At 45.4% G+C, this 19,616-nt stretch overlaps 1 protein-coding gene and 1 long non-coding RNA gene across 2 annotated transcripts in view; both read right to left on the reverse strand.

Annotated features, from left to right (window-relative positions):
• Positions 1-935: 935 nt before the first annotated feature.
• On the reverse strand, positions 936-6,020 carry LOC149445352 (uncharacterized). The gene is made up of 2 exons (XR_016306411.1): positions 3,702-6,020; positions 936-3,521 (listed from the first exon to the last, which is right to left on the reverse strand). It is a non-coding gene; the product is annotated as an uncharacterized LOC149445352 (long non-coding RNA).
• Positions 6,021-8,783: 2,763 nt separating this feature from the next.
• Positions 8,784-19,616, reverse strand: part of LOC149445353 (uncharacterized) — a 28,656-nt gene continuing 17,823 nt past the window's right edge. The window contains exons 4-6 of the mRNA XM_089653896.1: positions 18,503-18,784; positions 13,822-14,041; positions 8,784-10,074 (exon numbers count right to left, since the gene is read on the reverse strand). Of these exons, the coding sequence (XP_089510022.1) occupies positions 9,921-10,074; positions 13,822-14,041; positions 18,503-18,784 (656 nt within the window). The 3' untranslated portion in view covers positions 8,784-9,920. The remainder of the gene's footprint in view (positions 10,075-13,821; positions 14,042-18,502; positions 18,785-19,616) is intronic.

Raw genomic sequence — 19,616 nt, forward strand, 5'->3', positions numbered from 1 at the left:
TTGGAAAAAAAAATGCAAGTCAAGCTAAGGGTGCTCGGGGACCAGGAGCAGACTGACCATGCGAGCACTCGGGCACTGCCCAAGGGCCCGGGGTCAGTAGGGGGCCCCATGAGATGCCCCTGGTACCTTTTCATTGGCTTTTTCATAAGCGTTTTTGGGTGTGGGTGTGGACACAGGGGCGCCATGACCCCCTATTGCCCGGGGGCCCCATGAGTTGTCAGTCCGCCCCTGTCGGGGACCAATATAAGCAGATATAAGGCAGAGGCAGCCTTTGGTTTCTTTCTCCCAGGAGCTTTATGGAAATCCAAAATTCCAAAAAAATAAGTGACATCATTGGCCATGCAAGTGGCCGCAGGCTGGGAACCCAGAAGGAAGACCGGGTAAAGATGGAAGCCTCTGCAGTGATGACAGCATGCCACTGGAGGGCTTCGTTCTCAGGTAAGTCTTTCATAATGTGCTAGTATACAATGCATACTAGCACATTATGCCTTTACTTTGCAGGATTTTTTTTTTGTTTGTACATTTACTACCGCTTTAAAGTAGCACATTGCTGAATAGCAAAAAAACGCCCTGGTCATGAAGGGGGTAAAACCTTCCGAAAGGCCAAGTGGTGAAGGGAAAGGAACAGGGGTGGACTGACAACTAATGGGGCCCCCGGGCAATAGGGGATCATGGGGCACCTGTGTCCTTACCCACATTCAAACCACACCCAAAAAAGCCTATGAAAGGTACCAGGGGAATCTCATGGGGCCCCCTACAGTCTGCCCCTGGAAAGGAACCATTAACACCATATGTTGTTGCAATTCTGACCCTTAAGATGAATGTCTCTATCACTTGCTGCCACACCCAGGCAGGAATGTAACAGAGTTTATAATATGATAGCTCCCTATAGAGGCAAAAGTTTTGATTTTTAATTAGAGAATTCAGAGATTGAATTTAGTGATTTTAAAATATTGTTTTATTGAAAAGAAGAGAGAAACACATGAAGAGGAAATATATTACAAACAAGGCAAAAAACAACAATAAAACCAAAGGGATTGGATAATATTTAGGAAGGTTCACCTAATCTTTGTTTCTGCGCAATTTGTTTGCAGAGTAAGTCTCATCTGATCTGAGCCACCAACTCCCAGAAAGGATTCTAAGCGTTGCTTCATAGTTTCAATGGGAAACGAGAGCTATGGTTGCCAAAATTTAACAGCATTTTTTTGTCCAAGAGAGGGTGTCACAGATCTGATGACATCCCAGCACGCGGGTGATGGATGTGTTGATAGGTGTGCCAAAGTATTTTATAATGTTTCCACAGACATACGTATAATGCTAATAATATTATTAATAATACAAATAATAATCTGAAAAGGTTTAACTGCTGTCCCTCCGTCCTATAGCAGAAATACTGCTACAGGGCAGCAGGGCTGCGCAAAGTCACGTGTATGTATATATATATATATTTTGCATTTCCGGGTAGGTGGCTGGGTAGGCACCATTGGCGGCCTCAGCTGTCGATCACTGGGTTCCAGCTGGCGATTCCCCGCCGACACCCGGCAATCGCCGAGTATCACTGATGGGGGGGGAGAGACCTGTATGTAAACCATACAGATCTCTCCCCTGTCAGCTCCTGCACACTGCTTTGTATGGCTCTGCGTAGCAGAGCCATACAAAGCAATGTGCTGACACAGTGAACAACACACAGCACACAGTAAAACAGCACACAGTTAACCCTTTGATCACTGTTAGTACAGTGCCATTAGTACAGTGTCAGTGATTTTTATTAGCACTGATCACTGCATTGGTGTCACTGGGGATGTCAGTGACATCAAGTCATTTCCCTCCCCAATGACAGAATGCCCACCGTAGTCTCGCTATAAGTTGCTAATTGCCGCCATTACTAGTATTAAAAAAATCCAGTATCTATACCGCCATTTGCAAATGGTATAACTTTCACATAAACCAATTAATTTACACGTATTGGGATTTTTTTTTTAGCAAAGACACGGAGCAGAATACATTTTGGCCTAAATTTATGATGAAATTTGACATTTTTAAAAATGTTTTACTGTACATGTTTAATAGCAAAAAGTCAAAAATATTGTTTTTTTTCTCAACATTGTCGGTCTATGTTTATAGCGCAAAAAGTAAAAATCGCACAGGCATTCAAATACCACCAAAAGAAAGCTCAATTAGTGGGAAAAAAAGGACGTAAATTTCATTTGGATACAGAGTTGCATGACCGCACAACTGTTAGTTAAAGTAACGCAGCACCGTATTGCTGAAAATGGGCTGGTCAAGACGGGAGGTACATCCTCTGGAGGGCAAGTGATTAAAAGTCTTACCAACAACATATTATTGAACAGAATGAAATTATGATTTGTTAGAGACTAAATATGAGGATAATATGTTGCACTCAGGAGGTCTAATGTGTTCTATTAGCCTGCTGGACCTTGTGTAAAGGAGGGCCCCATTCACACTTTGCGTAGTGGGAACTCATTCCCGCTCGCAAATTTGTGTGATTTTTGCACCACTAAGCAACACTCCCTTGTTATATCTGGCCTTGACTATTGTAACTCCCTCCTCATTGGCCTATCTCATCGCAGGCTATCCCCTCTTCAGTCTATCATGAATGCTACTGCCAGACTCATCCACCTTACTAACCGTTCTGTATCTGCCACCCCTCTCTGCCAATCCCTCCACTGGCCTCCATACAGTGTCCTCCATCCCTCTCTACCAATCCCTCCACTGGCCTCCACTCAGTGTCCTCCATCCCTCTCTGCCAATCCCTCCACTGGCCTCCACTCAGTGTCCTCCACCCCTCTCTGCCAATCCCTCCACTGGCTTCCCGTTGCCCAACGGATAAAATTCAAAACAATAACATATAAAGCCATTTATAACTCTGCCCCAAATTACATCACCGATCTTATCTCTAAATATCATCCAAACCGTACTCTCCGCTCCTCACAAGACCTCCTACTCTCTAGCTCCCTTGTCTCCTCCTCCCATGCTCGTCTCCAGGACTTCTCCAGAGCTTCCCCCATCCTCTGGAACTCTCTACCCCAATTTATCAGACTATCGCCTACTCTGCTTACTTTTAGGCAATCTCTGAAAACCTCTCTCTTCAGGGAAGCCTATCCTGCCCTCAGCTAATAATGGAATCTTCTACTCTTACAACCAGTCCATCCCCCACAGTTACTACCTTTTGTACCACTAGCCCCTCCCTCTTAGATTGTAAGCTCCAAGGATCAGGGCCCTCCTATCCCTCTTGTATTGAACTGTATTGTTGCTGTATTGTCTCCCGTTATATTGTAAAGTGCTGAGCAAACTGTTGGCGCCATAAATCCTGTATAATAATAATAATATTAATAGTGCAGCCCATTCACTGTAGCTGCTGACTTTTAATTTTTTGGGGGGAGCCTGGAGCTCTACTTTAACTGACTAGCATCTTCTCACACATCAGTGTAACTAAAAAGTTATGAAGGTAACTCCACCACTGCAGGACTTATGGAGTATGGATAGTTAACAAAAACAGACTCATGGGGGTTTATTTACTAAAGCTGGAGAGTCCAAAATCAGACTCCCTTCTGCATAGAAACCAATCAGCTTCTAACCTCAGCTTGTTCAATGAAGCTTTGGCAATGAAACCTGGAAGCTGATTGGTTTCTATGCAGAAGGGAGTCTGATTTTGGACTCTCCAGCTTTAGTAAATAAACCCCATGATGTGTATTACTTTTCTGCCAGACTATTTATGATCCGGCTATTTAGGACAGGGCTGCATTAGGAGACAATTGAGGATTTTGGCCAATGGAGTTTAAGACATCTTGCATTGCTCCTACATTGTAATTTTGTTATTGTGATTTTATGATGCCTCTGACTTTTGTTAAATACGTTTTAGGCTTTTTCTTTTTTTTCTCAAATGATTCACCTGACATGGCTGCCTAACACAGACATAAAAATGAGGTCTGATCATTTTTGTCACTTGCGAAGAGAAATGGGCGTGACACCACAATACAACTTCCCCAGGCGCTCCACGCAAGTTGGGGTTCCTCAGGCCTCATAAGGCCCCGCTCACATTGTGCGAAGCAGGAACATGATTTTAAAAGCTCGATTCGCATGTGTTTCTGTGTGTCGCACATCGGGCAGCTCATCCAACTGACAAACGGAAACGTATGGGAATCATGCTATGGCACAATGCTATAAGGGTCTGCATCCATGGGCTTTTTTTTGCACCAGAACTGCTTTTCTACCTATACAAGTCTATCGGAATGCAAAATCAGCTTCACGCAGGTCCGAAAGAGTCAACTGTAGGTCAAATGCACATGCAATTCATTCTGAATGATTGAAGAAAGATCTCAAGCTGATGTCAGTGATGGGCTACATTTGCACCCCTGGCCCCAAGGGAGTATGGGCTTTACCCATGCAGGGCAAACCCATTGGTTCACTTATGACCGGTTTACATCTATGCGGGTGCTGCCGCTGCAGATCCACACGAAAATCAGTGCAACCGCGCCACACGCACAGAGAATTGGGGACCTGCGGGCGGGTTCCTTTAGTTCTAATGGCACACCGCCCACACTGGGGAACGCAACCGTACTGGGAACCTCGGCTGCGTTTTCCAAAGTAGTGCAAGGACTTCTTTCCCTGCGTGTCACGGGAACGGGAGTCCATTAACCACTTCCAGTCCGGACACTTTCCCCCCCTTCCAGACCGGACACTTTCCCCCCTTCCAGTCTGGACACTTTCACCCCCTTCCAGTCCGGACACTTTTCCCCCCTTCCAGACCGGACACTTTTACCCCCTTCCTGACCAGGGCAATTTTCAGCTTTCAGCGCTATCACACTTTGAATGACAATTGCGCGGTCATGCAACACTGTACCCATATGAATTGTTTACCATTTTTTTGAGACAGATAAAGATTTATTTTGGTGGTATTTATTCACCGCTGGGATTTTTATTTTTTTTTCTATGTAAATGAAAAAGTCTAAAAATATTGAAAAAAAGTGTTTTTTTTTATAAAATTTTGCAAATAAATAATATTTCATCATAAATCTTTGCCAAAATGTATTCCGTTATCTTTTTAGAAAAAAAACAATGCAAATTAGTTTATAACCAAAAATTATAATTTTTAAACATTTTTTTTTACATTTTTAATTTATTTTTTTATATTATTATTTTTTATTTTATTTTTATTTTTTTATACATACTGTCACCCTAGCAGTACAGTGTCACCATGGTGACACTGTACTACTTGTGGGGGGTGATGAAGATTTTTTTTTTTTTTTACACTGATTGCTTTTACACCCATATAGGATGTAAAAGCAATCATTTCTCTTTCTCTCTGTCTGCATTCTTGCACTCATTGAGAAGTAATGAGTGAGCTGTGATTGGTCACAGCTTGTCACATGGTACAAGGCTGTTGTGAATAGCCCTGTACCATGTGACCTATGTGATCATTCACAGATTTCACACGTAGTAAGCAATGATGTCAGAAGTGACATGTTGCTTACTACTTTGCATGTGATCACTGATTGGCCAATCAGTGATCACATGATCGGGACCTCGTACAGCGGTCCCGCCCGACTATCGGTGTTTCACTGTGTCCGGAGGATACAGCGGGCACCGGATCGCAGTGCTGCGCGCTCCGAGAGAGCGCGCACAAACAGGGCGCAGGGAGGCCGTTTATGAACGGCCACCCGACCCTGCACTGCCACCGTCCGGCCGTTTATATGCAACGGCCGGTCGGGAAGTGGTTAAAATGAATGGGCTCTCGTGCCCAAGCAAAACGCGACCTACATGGCCACGTAGGTGTGAATCTAGGGTTAAAGTGGAATTGTGCGAAAAAGGGGAAGGTTTTCCATGTTATAGGGACTATCTAAAAATGGGAATTGTGTTTAAGCAGTGGGATGAGAGAACGGACTCCGCTCAAAACCAACCCTGGGAGTCAGACATGTAGGACATGTAGGATGGTCCCAGCCACCACTCCAGCCATGCCTTGTAAAGCATTTCGCATACGTATCAGAGGACGTGGCTGGAGTGGTGACTGAGGCCATCCTACATGTCCTACATGTCTAACTCCCAGGGTTCGTTTTGAGCTGCGTCTGTTATCTCATCCCATTGGAGTTACCAGAACCATCTTGGGACGCCGCTCCCCTCTTTTCCCTTGCAGGTGACTTTCTTCCACATCCAACTTGGAGCAGCGCAAACAAGCTTTCTCTATGGTCTTGTGTTTAAGCAGTACCATGAAAAATCTGCCTTTTATCTGGAATTCCCTCAAACCAAATGCAGTGTACTTCCAGGTATGTACACTAGTGGCCAAAATTGTGGATACACCTTACATTTTTACAAACTTTTGCAGTTTAAAGTACTTTTTATAAAAATCTCATAGCACAAGTAACATTAAATATAGTAAATTAATGCCTTAACAAAAAAAAATCTTTAAATAAGTTCAATTTTGGCTGAAAATGTACCATATGATGCCAGGAATTGATTATTACATGGTCTCGAGCAAGAATCCAAGCAACAAGTGAGGACACATTGAGGCTAGCCTTGGATACTTGCTCGAGACCATGCTTTTCAATCTTGACCACAGATTTTTGATGGGATTCAAGTCAGAGCTATTTCCAGGCCAGGGAAGCAGAGGAATTTTCTTGTCATGGAACCATTTAAGGCATTTACGAGCTGTATGGCATGGAGCTCCATCCTGTTGAAGAGTAAATTCTGTGCCTTTGTCCGATAAGTCGCTTATTGATGGGTTCAACTTTGGTTCCAGGACCTCTTTGATGCATCACTCTGCATTAACAATGCCATCAATAACCTGCCTTCGTCCAACACCATACCAAGACATGCAGCTCCATATCATGACACTTTGAGGGTGTTTCATTGTTGCTGTCATGCACTCGGGAAGGCGTTCTTCGCCTGACCTTCTTCGCACGTATCGAACACCATCGCTTCCGAAAATAGAAATTTGTGTTTCATCATTCCAGATAATTTTTTTCCAATCTTCTGTTGTCCAATTTTGATGTTTCTTGGCCCATTCGACTCTTTTCTTTCTTTGTTGGCAGTTCAAAAACAAGGGAGTAAGTAAAGATATCAACCAAAACTGACAAAATCAGAAGGTGTATCCACAATTTTGGCCACTAGTGTAGGTGTGCCTAGGCACTCCTATTTCGTAGCTGTACATCTACAGTAGGAGATCTAAGTCTCTAATGCCTCTAAGGGCTAATCTTAGGGGAAATGCAGTGACATTTGATGATATCACTACTGTGCTGCTCGACGTTCTCCTTGCTGGAGGATCTGACATGAGGAAGCAAAGCCCTGCCTCTACCAAGATGGCCACCATCACAGAACAAGGCATGGTAAGTCAGCCACGGAAAAATCAAGCTGCAGAGAGACCAAAGGCAATACTGGTTGCTGGTCCTTGTACCTCTGCCTGCCTTTTTAGGGCATTGGCTTCCACAATTCAGTTCCTTTTAAAGGACTTGTTCACACCACAAAAAGTGTTATTGCATGCACTACCACAGTGCATGCTAACTCAGTATGAGTGTTGCTGTGGATTGCACTCCAACCCACATACACAGTGCAGTACAGAAAACAAGGGGTTAAACAGGCAGCGGTGTGTTGCTTTCTCACCACATACTTTAACCCCTTGAACAGTTATGGGGCACTTGCAGAGTGGCCCCATTTACTTGAAAAGGTCTGATCGCCAGGTGGTAGCACCCACCAAAAGCAACAGGGGGTGTAATTACTTCCAAATGTGTACACCTTCGGCTGCTGCCTCAGCAGCTAAAGGGTGGTAGGGATTGGAGGGAGGTAAAACCCTGACTCAACTGCAGGGTTTTATGACCCCTCCACTTTACATGTGAACGAGCCCTAAGAGTGCCACTGCCGGATGCAACTAAGAGCTCATTCACAAGCAGAACTGCAAAGCCTATGCAAAGCAATCCGAATATGTTTGACAGGTGGTGAGGAGGCGATATGTTCCCTCCTCACTACCTGATTTAAACCCATGATGGTCGTGTGATGCACATGATTGTAACACATGGAGGTTTAAATCAGGTGTGAGGAGGTAAAACTGGGCCCGGTGATCTTTGATGCCTCCCATGTTGTTCAGATAGATCTCCACCTCTTTATGGTTGCCTACCCCTCCTAAAAATAGGCAACAGAGTTAGACCTAGTGCACTCAGTGATCAGCTCTCAGTAGCAGACTGGGTCAGACACGCCCAGGGGTGGACTGACAACTCATGGGGCCCCCGGGCAATAGGGGATCATGGGGCCCCTGTGTCCTTGCCCAAACTCAAAAAAGCCTATGAAAAAGGTACCAGGGGCATCTCATAGGGCCCCCTACTGACCCCGGGCCCTCGGGCAGTGCCCGAGTTTCCAAATGGTCAGTCCGCCCCTGCCTGGTACTCCTCCAGAACCTGCACTTTCTGCTTCCCAGCTTTACTCCCCAGCTTCTTCCCAGCAGAAGCACAAGGTAAAAGGGTTCAAGGTAGGGTTGGGGACCCTTAACTTCAGATGGTGGGGTGTGCTTTTGGCATCTGATGTAAGGAGGGGGAGTTTGCTGTGGACATCTAGTCTTGCAGATACACCTGGCCCTTTGAGGGCAATCATAATGCTGATATGGCTCACAATAAAATAGAGTTTGAAACCCTTGCCATGGACCCTTTAATAAGGGGGCCCCAAGTTCCCGATCCCCCCCCCCTATGGGAATGAGTATGGGGTACATGGGGCCCCCTACTGACCCCGGGCCCTCGGGCAGTGCCCAAGTTTCCAAATGGTCAGTCCACCCCTGGACATGCCCCCTCTGTTTCTATGCAATACAAGCCTCTGTATGGACACTTGTGTGGAGGGGTGTGACTGTTACTCAGCTCTGTCAACACAGAGCACTGGAAGAGAACTGCATGGGACAAGCACAGTTTACTTTTTGCTTGGCCATGCCTGCAAAATAGTATTTGATTTTTTTTTTATGTGTCTGTTGAAAAATTATGTTAAGTTTCTCTTCCTAATTATTAATACAGTTCTGCTCAATATCAAGAAGTAGCTTTTAGAAAAGATCCAAGGTCATCCATAGACAGGCACTAACAAAGCCTCAAAGCGGAACTTACAGATTTTTTTTTTTGGGGGGGTGAAGGAATGATTATCAATTTTTATCAGTACCCACTTCAACTTTCACAATCCTCACCTAGGTGAGGATGACATCCTTTGCCCCACACCCTCCCCTCCTGCAGCCTCCTGGTACCTGGTGGCTGGAGGACCATCCACAGAGGACAACGTGGGCTTACACATTCGCAATAGGGAGCCAGCTAGAGTTCCTCAGGAAGCCTGTATCCAAGATGGTGCCACCAGGGACCCACAACAGTAAGAAGAACTGGAACACACCACTGGTCTCCAGGAATTGGTAAGTACACAATTTTCCAAAGTCAGCAGCTACAGTATTTTATACAATAGTTATACAATATTTGTAGCTGCTGAAGTTCCACATTAGGAAAGCCATATCAGGCTACAGTCTCATGTGGTGGATGGTCTAAGACCACACCTGCCAGCAACTGATCACCTCTTGAGAAGCCAATTAGTCTTCCGTCTTGCATAGAGCCCACCCATTAGGTGCCTCGTACCTCTACATCAGCTGGGCAAAGACCATTGTAATACAATAAATTACATTTCAATGCTCATGTACTAAGTATATATTGTTTCCCCCTCTTCTCTTTATGTTGTTGTTTGATGACCTTTTTGATCTTCTTGATCTTCAGATTTAGAAATGGCTTCAAAAAATGGTTGTCAGACCCAAAGGAACGGAATGGGCTTAGATTTGTCATCCATGACTTCTCAAATGTATGGTTTTAGGAGATTGAGGTCTTTTGTTTGGCTTGGCTTTTGCAGTGATAGGATAAGAAGATATGAAGAGTCTGAGAAGATTGTTCTCTGCGTCTGTATTAAGAAAGCTCTGTCTCGGCCATCTTGTTCTCGTGTTTGGATGTTCCATTGGATAGAAGACCTTTGTTAGTATCTTCTCCATCTTTATTGACGTCTCCTTCAATGTCAATGTCATTGGATGTTGGGGACTGACTGCTTGATTTGTTCTTACATCTGAAAAATAGAAAATAATGCTAGAACTATTTATATTAAAAGACAATCTTCGTTCTAATCAAAATTACAATATATGCTCTTTTAAAACCACAAAAATATGAATTACAGTAGAACTAAAAGGCAATACTTTTCTTTTTCATTTTGGATAGAGTAAGAGAGGGTTATAACCCCTGCCAGGTTTTTTTTAATGTTATTTTTGTCCCATTGGGGAGATTTACTCTTACTTCCTGTCCCCATGGTCCAAATAGGAAGTGAGCTGAAATCCCTCCAAAGGGAGGAAATCCCTGGCTGTCATCAGGTCTAGCGTCCCCATTGGAAGATTTCCCATCTATCCCTGTTCTGGGGATAACCCAAAATTTGGGATTTTCTTTTAACCACTTCAAGTCTGGACACTTTCACCCCCCTTCCAGTCCAAGCCAGTTTTCAGCTTTAAGTACTATCACATTTTGAGTGACAATTGAGTAGTCATGCAACACTGTACCCATATGAAATTTTTATCATTTTTTTTCAGAGTTTTCTTTTTGGTGGTATTTGATCACCACTGGGTTGATCAGGATGCTGGTATAGAGTATGGTGATGATCAGGACACTGGTATGGGGTGTGGTGGTGATCAGGGCACTGGTATAGTGATTATCAGAACACTGGTACAGAGTATGGTGGTGATCGGGATGCTGGTATGAGGTATGGTGGTGATTAAGACACTGGTATAGAGTGTGGCGGTGATCAGGATGCTGGTATGGGGTATGGAGGTGATCAGGATGCTGGTATAGGGTATGGCGGTGATCAGGATGCTGGTATGGGGTGTGGCTGTGATCAGGACGCTGGTATGAGGTATGGCTGTGATCAGGATGCTGGTATGGGGTATGGTGGTGATCAGGACGCTGGTATGGGGTATGGAGGTGATCAGGATGCTGGTATGGGGCTGTGATCAGGATGCTGGTATGGAGTGTGGCGGTGATCAAGATGCTGGTATGGGGTATGGCGGTGATCAGGACGCTGGTATGGGGTATGGTGGTGATCAGGATGCTGGTATGGGGTATGGCAGCAATCAGGACGCTGGTATGAGGTATGGCTGTGATCAGGATGCTGGTATGGGGTATGGAGGTGATCAGGATGCTGGTATGGGGTATGGAGGTGATCAGGATGCTGGTATGGGGTATGGAGGGGATCAGGATGCTGGTATGGGGTATGGAGGGGATCAGGATGCTGGTATGGGGTATGGTGGTGATCAGGATGCTGGTATGGGGTATGGCGGTGATCAGGATGCTGGTATGGGGTATGGCGGTGATCAGGATGCTGGTATGGAGTATGGAGGTGATCAGGATGCTGGTATGGGGTATGGTAGTGATTAGGATGCTGGTATGGGGTATGGTGGTGATCAGGATGCTGGTATGGGGTATGGCGGTGATCAGGACGCTGGTATAGGGTATGGCGGTGATCAGGACGCTGGTATGGGGTATGGAGGTGATCAGGACGCTGGTATGGAATATGGCGGTGATCAGGACGCTGGTATGGTGGTGATCAGGATGCTGGTATAGAGTATGGCGGTGATCAGGACGCTGGAATGGAATATGGCGGTGATCAGGACGCTGGTATGGAATATGGCGGTGATCAGGACGCTGGTATGCGGTATGGTGGTGATCAGGACGCTGGTATGGGGTATGGCGGTGTTTAGGATGCTGGTATAGGGTGTGGCTGTGATCAGGATTCTGGTATGGGGTATGGCGGTGATCAGGACGCTGGTATGGGGTATGGCAGTGATCAGGACGCTGGTATGGGGTATGGGGGTGATCAGGATGCTGGTATGGGGTATGGTAGTGATTAGGATGCTGGTATGGGGTATGGTGGTGATCAGGATGCTGGTATGGGGTATGGAGGTGATCAGGATTCTGGTATGGGGTATGGTGGTGATCAGGATGCTGGTATGGGGTATGGCGGTGATCAAGATGCTGGTATGGGGTATGGAGGTGATCAGGATTCTGGTATGGGGTATGGAGGTGATCAGGATGCTGGTATGGGGTATGGCGGTGATCAGGACGCTGGTATAGAGTATGGCGGTGATCAGGATGCTGGTATGGGGTATGGTGGTGATCAGGACACTGGTATAGAGTATGGAGGTGATCAGGATGCTGGTATGGGGTATGGCGGTGTTTAGGATGCTGGTATAGGGTGTGGCTGTGATCAGGACGCTGGTATGGGGTATGGCGGTGATCAGGACGCTGGTATGGGGTATGGCGGTGATCAGGACGCTGGTATAATGTATGGCGGTGATCAGGACACTGGTATGGGGTATGGTGGTGATCAAAGTGTCTATTTTGCTGGGGTGGATCTATTGTTGCATGGGGTCTGTTGTTTGAGGATCTATTGTTGTGGGATCTATTATTGCTGATGGGGAGGTAAGTTGTTGCTGGAAGGGGAGATACTGTTCAGGGATAGGTCTATTGTTGATGGGTGCTGGGGGATCTATTGTTGCTGGTTGGGGGATCTATTACTGTTGTGTGATCTATTGTTTCTGTGGGATCTATTATTGCTGATGTGGAGGTCAGTTGTTGCTGGAAGGGGAGCTACTGTTCAGGGATAGGTCTATTGTTGATTGCTGCTGTGAGATCTATTGTTGCTGGTGGGGGTCTATTGTTGGGGGGATCTATTGTTTATGTGGGGTCTATTGTTGCTGGGGTTATCTACAGGAGCATATTTGCTGCGAGGCAAACACGGTGTTTGCCTTGGGGCGGTATTTTGCAGGGGGGGCAGCGCCACCCCCGGAAGAAGGCGTGCTGGTTTTCCTTAGCACCGGAGCTGGGCGGCAGAGCATCGCCAACCGGAAGAAGGGATGCTGGTCCTCCTGGGTGGCAGAGTGGACTGAGTTGAGTTGTGGAAATGGCTTTGAGACTTTGGAAAGGGAGCAGCTGTGATAGTGAGTCTCCCTCCGGGGGGGGGGGGGGGGTCGTAGGGGCCATGGTGTGTCGGACGGTCGCTGGTGGGGGCCGAGGGGGTGGCAGATTTTTTGTGTTGTCCAGGGAAGCACCAATTCTAAATGTACTCCTGGGTATCTATTGCTCATGGGGGAGTCAGTTGTTGCTGAGACGGGAGCTACTGTTGAGGGAGGGGTCTATTGTTGCTGGTGGGGGTCTACTGTTTCTGGGGTGGTTCTATTGTTGCTGGGGGGAACTTTTGTTGCTAGGAGGATCTATTGTTAATGGGGTCTCTTGTTAAGGGAATCTATTTTATTGCTTTTCTTGTTATCATTAACAAATTCCATAAAAATGTATTTAGCACCACAAAATGATACGTGGTTCTGTAAAAGTGGCGGTACTGGGAGGTGGGTAGGGGCGGAGACAAGGGACGGTGCTCAGAGGTGGGTAGGGGGCGGAGACAAGGGACGGTGCTCAGAGGTGGGTAGGGGGCGGAGACAAAGGATGGTGCATAGAGGTGGGTACAAGGGGTGACTCAGATGTGGGAAGTATCTGCACCTATTCTCTGAGAAAAAAATCACTTTATCACGGCAAGGGCCTGGCTATTGCACCCAATTGCCCTGAATGCGGTTGCAGGCTTCAATGCAAAATTTAGTAAATGCACATTTTTTATTCTATCCGTATTGGTGGATTTACTAAATTTTTGCAAAAGATGGACTATGCCTTTGATTAGCTGTAAAAAAAAAAAATCAAACAATTTCTTCTATATACATAAAGAAAATATTTCCACACGCATACATATTTCTGCTGTGGATCCGGTTTATCTTTGACCTACCTGTAAAGCACTACACCCAGAACCAAGATCAGAAATGCAGTGACAATCAATGGGCCAATGATTCTTGTCCAAATGGGCCTGTCCACCGGCTCGCTGGTTGTTCCATTTGTAGAAGGCGATGCGGGGGTCGTGGTTGATTGTATGTAATGTCTAGCTTGAGGACCATCGCCAGCTTCATACTTTTTTACTTTGGCCATGACTTGCTCATCAGTCAACAGCTCTAACAAGAAAGCAGACGTACAAATTGTTTGGTAGGTCAAACAACTCCCATATATTTGTATTTCATCTCATCACTCCTCCTATCCAGGTATACAGGGGGGCCGCACGGGCCCCCTGGAGCATAGGGCTGGCTCACAATTGCGACCCCTGCGACTCCTGTAGGTATGCCCCCTTGCCTTGGCTGCAAACTAAACTCTGGTGAGGAAAACAAACTTTATTCCTTTAGATTTGCATTGGTCTCTACTCACATTTGTCAAGCACTATCACACAGCTACCAATCTACTGCACGGGTGTCACATTGGCGGCCCTCCAGCTGTTGCCAGACTACAAGTCCCATGAGGCATTGCAAGATTGACAGTTACAAGCATGACTCCCAGAGGCATGATGGGAATTGTAGTTTCGCAACAGCTGGAGGGCCGCCAGTTTGACACCCCTGCCCTATAAAGACTTCCCATGGTCTTCCTGGGCAAACGGCAAGTCAATTTACCCCTTTCCAACCAGAATATATACAGTGTATATATATATATATATATATATATATATACATATATATATATTATACACACTGTATGTTGAAATGCTTTTTTATATATTACAAAATATATGAATAATATTTTTACAAATTTAATTTTTTTAAATATATTCTTCAGAGTATTTTTAACATATATTTTTACATATATTTGTAAATGCATTCCAAAAATGTAGATTTGTATCTTTAAAGACACACGGTATATTTGAAATGTATTTTTTAAAATATTTTTCATATATTTTGTAATAAAAACGCATTTCAACATGCAGTGTATATATATATATTTTTTGAAATATATTGAATATGGCCAAAATTGTAGCATTTCAATATATTTGGGAAGAATATTTTTAAAACATATTTCAAATATATTTTTATTCCATGGGTTGGGGCACTATTTCATCCACTTACCCCAACAAATTCCCTCCCACTGACACAAATGAAGGGGCACAATTTCTCCCAATGACACCAATGATGAGGCACTGTTCCTTCAAATGACATCAACGATGGAGCACAGTTTCTCCCAATGACACCCAATGATGGGGCCCATTGACACCAATGATGAGGCACAGTTCCTCCAAATGACATCAACGATGGAGCACAGTTTCTCCCAATGACACCCAATGATGAGGCCCATTGACACCAATGATGAGGCATTGTTCCTCCAAATGACATCAACGATGGAGCACAGTTTCTCCCAATGACACCCAATGATGAGGCCCATTGACACCAATGATGAGGCACAGTTCCTCCAAATGACATCAACGATGGAGCACAGTTTCTCCCAATGACACCCAATGATGGGGCCCATTGACACCAATGATGAGGCACAGTTCCTCCAAATGACATCAACGATGGAGCACAGTTTCTCCCAATGACACTCAATGATGGGGCCCATAGACACCAATGATGAGGCACTGTTCCTCCAAATGACATCAACGATGGAGCACAGTTTCTCCCAATGACACCAAATAATGGGGCCCATTGACACCAATGATGAGGCACAGTTCCTCCAAATGACATCAACGATGGAGCACAGTTTCTCCCAATGACACCCAATGATGGGGCCCATTGACACCAATGATGAGGCACAGTTCCTCTCAATGACACCAATGTTGGGGCATTGGTTTTTTCATCTGATGTTGGGACCTTTTCTGCTCCCAATGGTCACAGGCCGGCCCTCCTAAAGTCTGAAGGACAGTAAACCACCCCTTTTTTTTTTAGAAAATTTGGAAACCCCTGGACTAGATGTAGGCAGTGCCTGGAAAAGGTCATCTAGTGCTCAGGGCAAAGATGCCAAACAGCGCCACCCCACTGCCCCAAAATGTATGAGCATTTGCAAATGTGCCAACAATGATCCTCCCCCCCCCCAAAAAAAAATATTTGAGCATTAATCTTCACAGTTACCCCCTAAACATACATTCCCTTTGCAAGCCAATATTCTCCCACCAAGACATTTCCCCCTCCTCTAGTACAAATCCTTCCTCCAAGCTAAAACCCTCTTCCTCCCCAACTCCCCCCTCCTAGCACAATTTCTCTACCCCTCAAATTTCCCCTTTGAGCATAAATCCCTCCCCCCTCCAAATCCCCCTCTCCCAGCACAAATCCCCCCCCCCCCAAATTCCCTATCATAGTACTTATCCTATGCCCAAATTTCCCCTCCTAGCACAAATCCCCCCCAATAAAATCCCCCTTCCTAACATAAATCCACTCTCCTAGTACAACTCCTCCCTCTAAATCACCCTTTCTAGCAGAACCCACCAAAATCCCCACTCCACCTGGGCAGCCGCCCCTCTCCTCAACACCTTGTCCCGGCCATGGATGCAGGTCTGGGACAAGGGTAGGCAGGAGGGATGGTTGCCCTGGGTGTAGTGGTTTACAGTAGGAATGGGGGCGCCATGTAGTGAGCTCATTTTGAAACAAGGCTGACAAGATTAGTGATAGCGGCATCACTACTCCTGTAAGCCCAGTGCTAGAAGCAGCTGGGAGAGAGCAGGGAGGAGGTGCGGGTTGTTTTTAAACCCCCTTCCTCTTCCTGCCAGAGTAGTTCTGTATTAAGAAGCCTGGTATCTGTGTGCATAGAGGAATACAGGATCGTTGCAATGGCAGGAAGAAGATGGGGGAGAGAGAACACAACCTGCACCTCCTCCCTGCTCTTTCCTGTCAGCTTCCGGCACTGGGCTGATAGGGGTATTGATGCTGCTGTCACTAATAATGAAGGGGGGGGAGGGTGCAATTTGGAATCTTTGCCCTGGGTACTGGATGACCTTTTCCTGGCACAACCTGGATGTAGGACAATAAAATTAATGAACATTTTACAAAGCTCCATTTTTTGTAGAGGTGCACTGAAATGAAAATTCTGGTGTCGAAACCAATACCGAAAATTCAGAATGCATGTGGCCGAAAACCGAACCGAAACCGAAATGTCTGCGTATGTGGGGGTGGGGAGGCTCCAATTTTTCTTTGTATTTTTTTCTACTAACATGCATATTTTTATTTATTTTTTTAATTTATGAATTTATTGCTATCACATAGAGGACCAATAATCCCCTATGTGATAGCATATGAGTGACAGGTCCTCTTTGTAGGGGGGAGGGGGTGGGGAGAGGAGCAGTGTATACAGTGAATTATCAGTGTATACAAAGAGGCTCCCTCACTGGCTGTCACTTTATGCCAGTGCTGATTTTTTAAATGCAATTGCGGGCGTTTTTTTTTTCTTCACTATAGCTCACAGAATTAGCTGTCACTTTCCCCGGAGCTAAAGGAAACTTTGTTTCTTTTAAGAAACTTAAAGGAAACATTGTTTCTTTTATCTCGGGAAATAAACTAAAAGGAAACATTGTTTCTTTTAACTCGGCAAAATAAACTGAAAGGAAACATTGTTTCTTTTAACTCGGCAAAATAAACTGAAAGGAAACATTATTTCTTTTAATTTGGCAAAATAAACTGAAAGGAAACATTGTTTCTTTTAAGTCGGCAAAATAAACTAAAAGGAAACTGGGGGAAAGTGACAGCTGATTCTTTGAGCTATAGTGAAGAAAAAACAAAGCAGGTAATTACATTTAAAAACTGACGCTGACATATGGTGATGGCCAGTCACTGTATACACTGCACCTCTCCTGCCTTTCTCTGCCGCCACCCCTTCCTCACATCTGCAGTACACACAGCCTCCTGTATCGGCTAAATTTTTCCTATTGGCAAATGTCTGCATATGTGGGGGTGGGGAGGCTCCAATTTTTTTAGTGTATTTTTTTCTACTTTCATATATATTTTTCTTTCTGTTTTTTAAACATGAATTTTTTTGCTATCACATAGGGGACCTGCTTTTTTTTTGTAATTACCTGCTTTTTTTTTTCTTCACTATAGCTCACAGAATTAGCTGTCACTTTCCCCGGAGCTAAAGGAAACTTTGTTTCTTTTAAGAAACTAAAAAGAAACATTGTTTCTTTTATCTCCGCAAAATAAACTAAAAGGAAACATTGTTTCTATTAGCTGGGGGAAAGTGACAGCTGACTCTTTGAGCTATAGTGAAGAAAAAAAAAAAGCAGGTAATTACAATAAAAAACCGGCACCAACATATGGTGGCAGCCAGTCACTGTATACCCTGCTCCTCTCCTGCCTTTCTCCACCGCCCCCTGCCCCCCTCACATCTGCAGTACACACAGCCTCCTGTATCGGCTACATTTTTCCTATCGGCTATTTTCGGCCTTTCTGTTTCGGTGACCAAAATTTCGGTGCATCCCTAATTTTTTTCATACCCACTGGGGCCCATTGACTTCATAGGCTAATTTCTTAGAAAGGTGAACTCTAAAGGCTGCTATTTTTTTTTTTTGCCTACAACATCCACAATACACAGCTGTGGCATATAGTCAGCCCTCATGTGGCCGTACGGCATGCTGACATTCATTTTCCTATGGTACATAACAGATCCCATACCTCCACGAACTGATACAATGTGTTCTCCATTGAGGTCTTTGCCATATTCCAGAATCCTTTCCGGGGTTTGCCCATCCACTGTGAACATTTCCAGGCAGGTTGCATTGTTGAGGAAGATATTAAAACTACAAATGTTGGCATAATAGGGCACGTCTGGAGCCTCAAAGTTACATCCTGTATCTGTTATGTCACTCTTGATGACCAAAGTTTGATTAGTGAGCTCATAGCCTTTCGTGCAGAACCAGTGCTGATGCCATTTAGTCGATGCCGGGACCGGGGTGGCTGTTGAAGAGAAAATACAAAAAGTTATGTTGAGTTTTTTTTTTAATATAATTTACCTTTTTTTTGGTGTAGCTTGGGTTGCCAGTGCCTGAGGCGAGGAAAGTATTACGCCCCCTAACCCGTGGACTGCATGTGTCATGCTGAATCCGGCCCTTCAGGTCATTTCAGGTGGCCCTCTCACCTCTTCTGCAGCTGCGGCACCTCACCCGTCTCTGCCCCCACCTTGCCTCAACAGTCGGCTGAAGAGAGGAGGACAGAACTCTTCCGCCAGATCCGGTGCTTTTCTGAGCAGCCATGGAGAGGCTCGCCTCTATGTCCGCCTGTCTCAGTAGCTGGCAGCAGAGAGGAGGACACAACTCCTCCTACAGATCCTGCTCCTCTCTATGCAACAGCAGCACCACCTCGTCTCTGCCTCCCTTGGTCTCAGCATTCAGCAGATTCTGGACTCCTGGTACCAGGGGCGGAATGCCAACTCATGGGGCCCCCTGGCAGTAGGGGATCATGGGGCCCCTGTGTCCTTGCCCAAACTCAAAAAAGCCTATGAAAAAGGTACCAGGGGCAACTACTGACCCCGGGCCCTCGGGCAGTGCCTGAGTTTCCAAATGGTCAGTCCGCCCCTGCCTGGTACTCCAGAACCTGCACAATCTGCTTCCCAGCTTTACTCCCCAGCTTCTTCCCAGCAGAAGCACAAGGTAAAAGGGTGCAAGGTAGGGTTGGGGACCCTTAACTTCAGATGGTGGGGTGTGCTTTTGGCATCTGATGTAAGGAGGGGGAGGTTGCTGTGGACATCTAGTCTTGCAGATACAACTAGCCCTTTGAGGGCAACCATAAT

The sequence above is a fragment of the Staurois parvus genome, unplaced genomic scaffold (assembly GCF_062004578.1).
Source record: "Staurois parvus isolate SC_StPar_1 unplaced genomic scaffold, SC_StPar_1.0 ptg000726l, whole genome shotgun sequence".
NCBI classification, from domain to species: Eukaryota; Metazoa; Chordata; class Amphibia; order Anura; family Ranidae; genus Staurois; species Staurois parvus.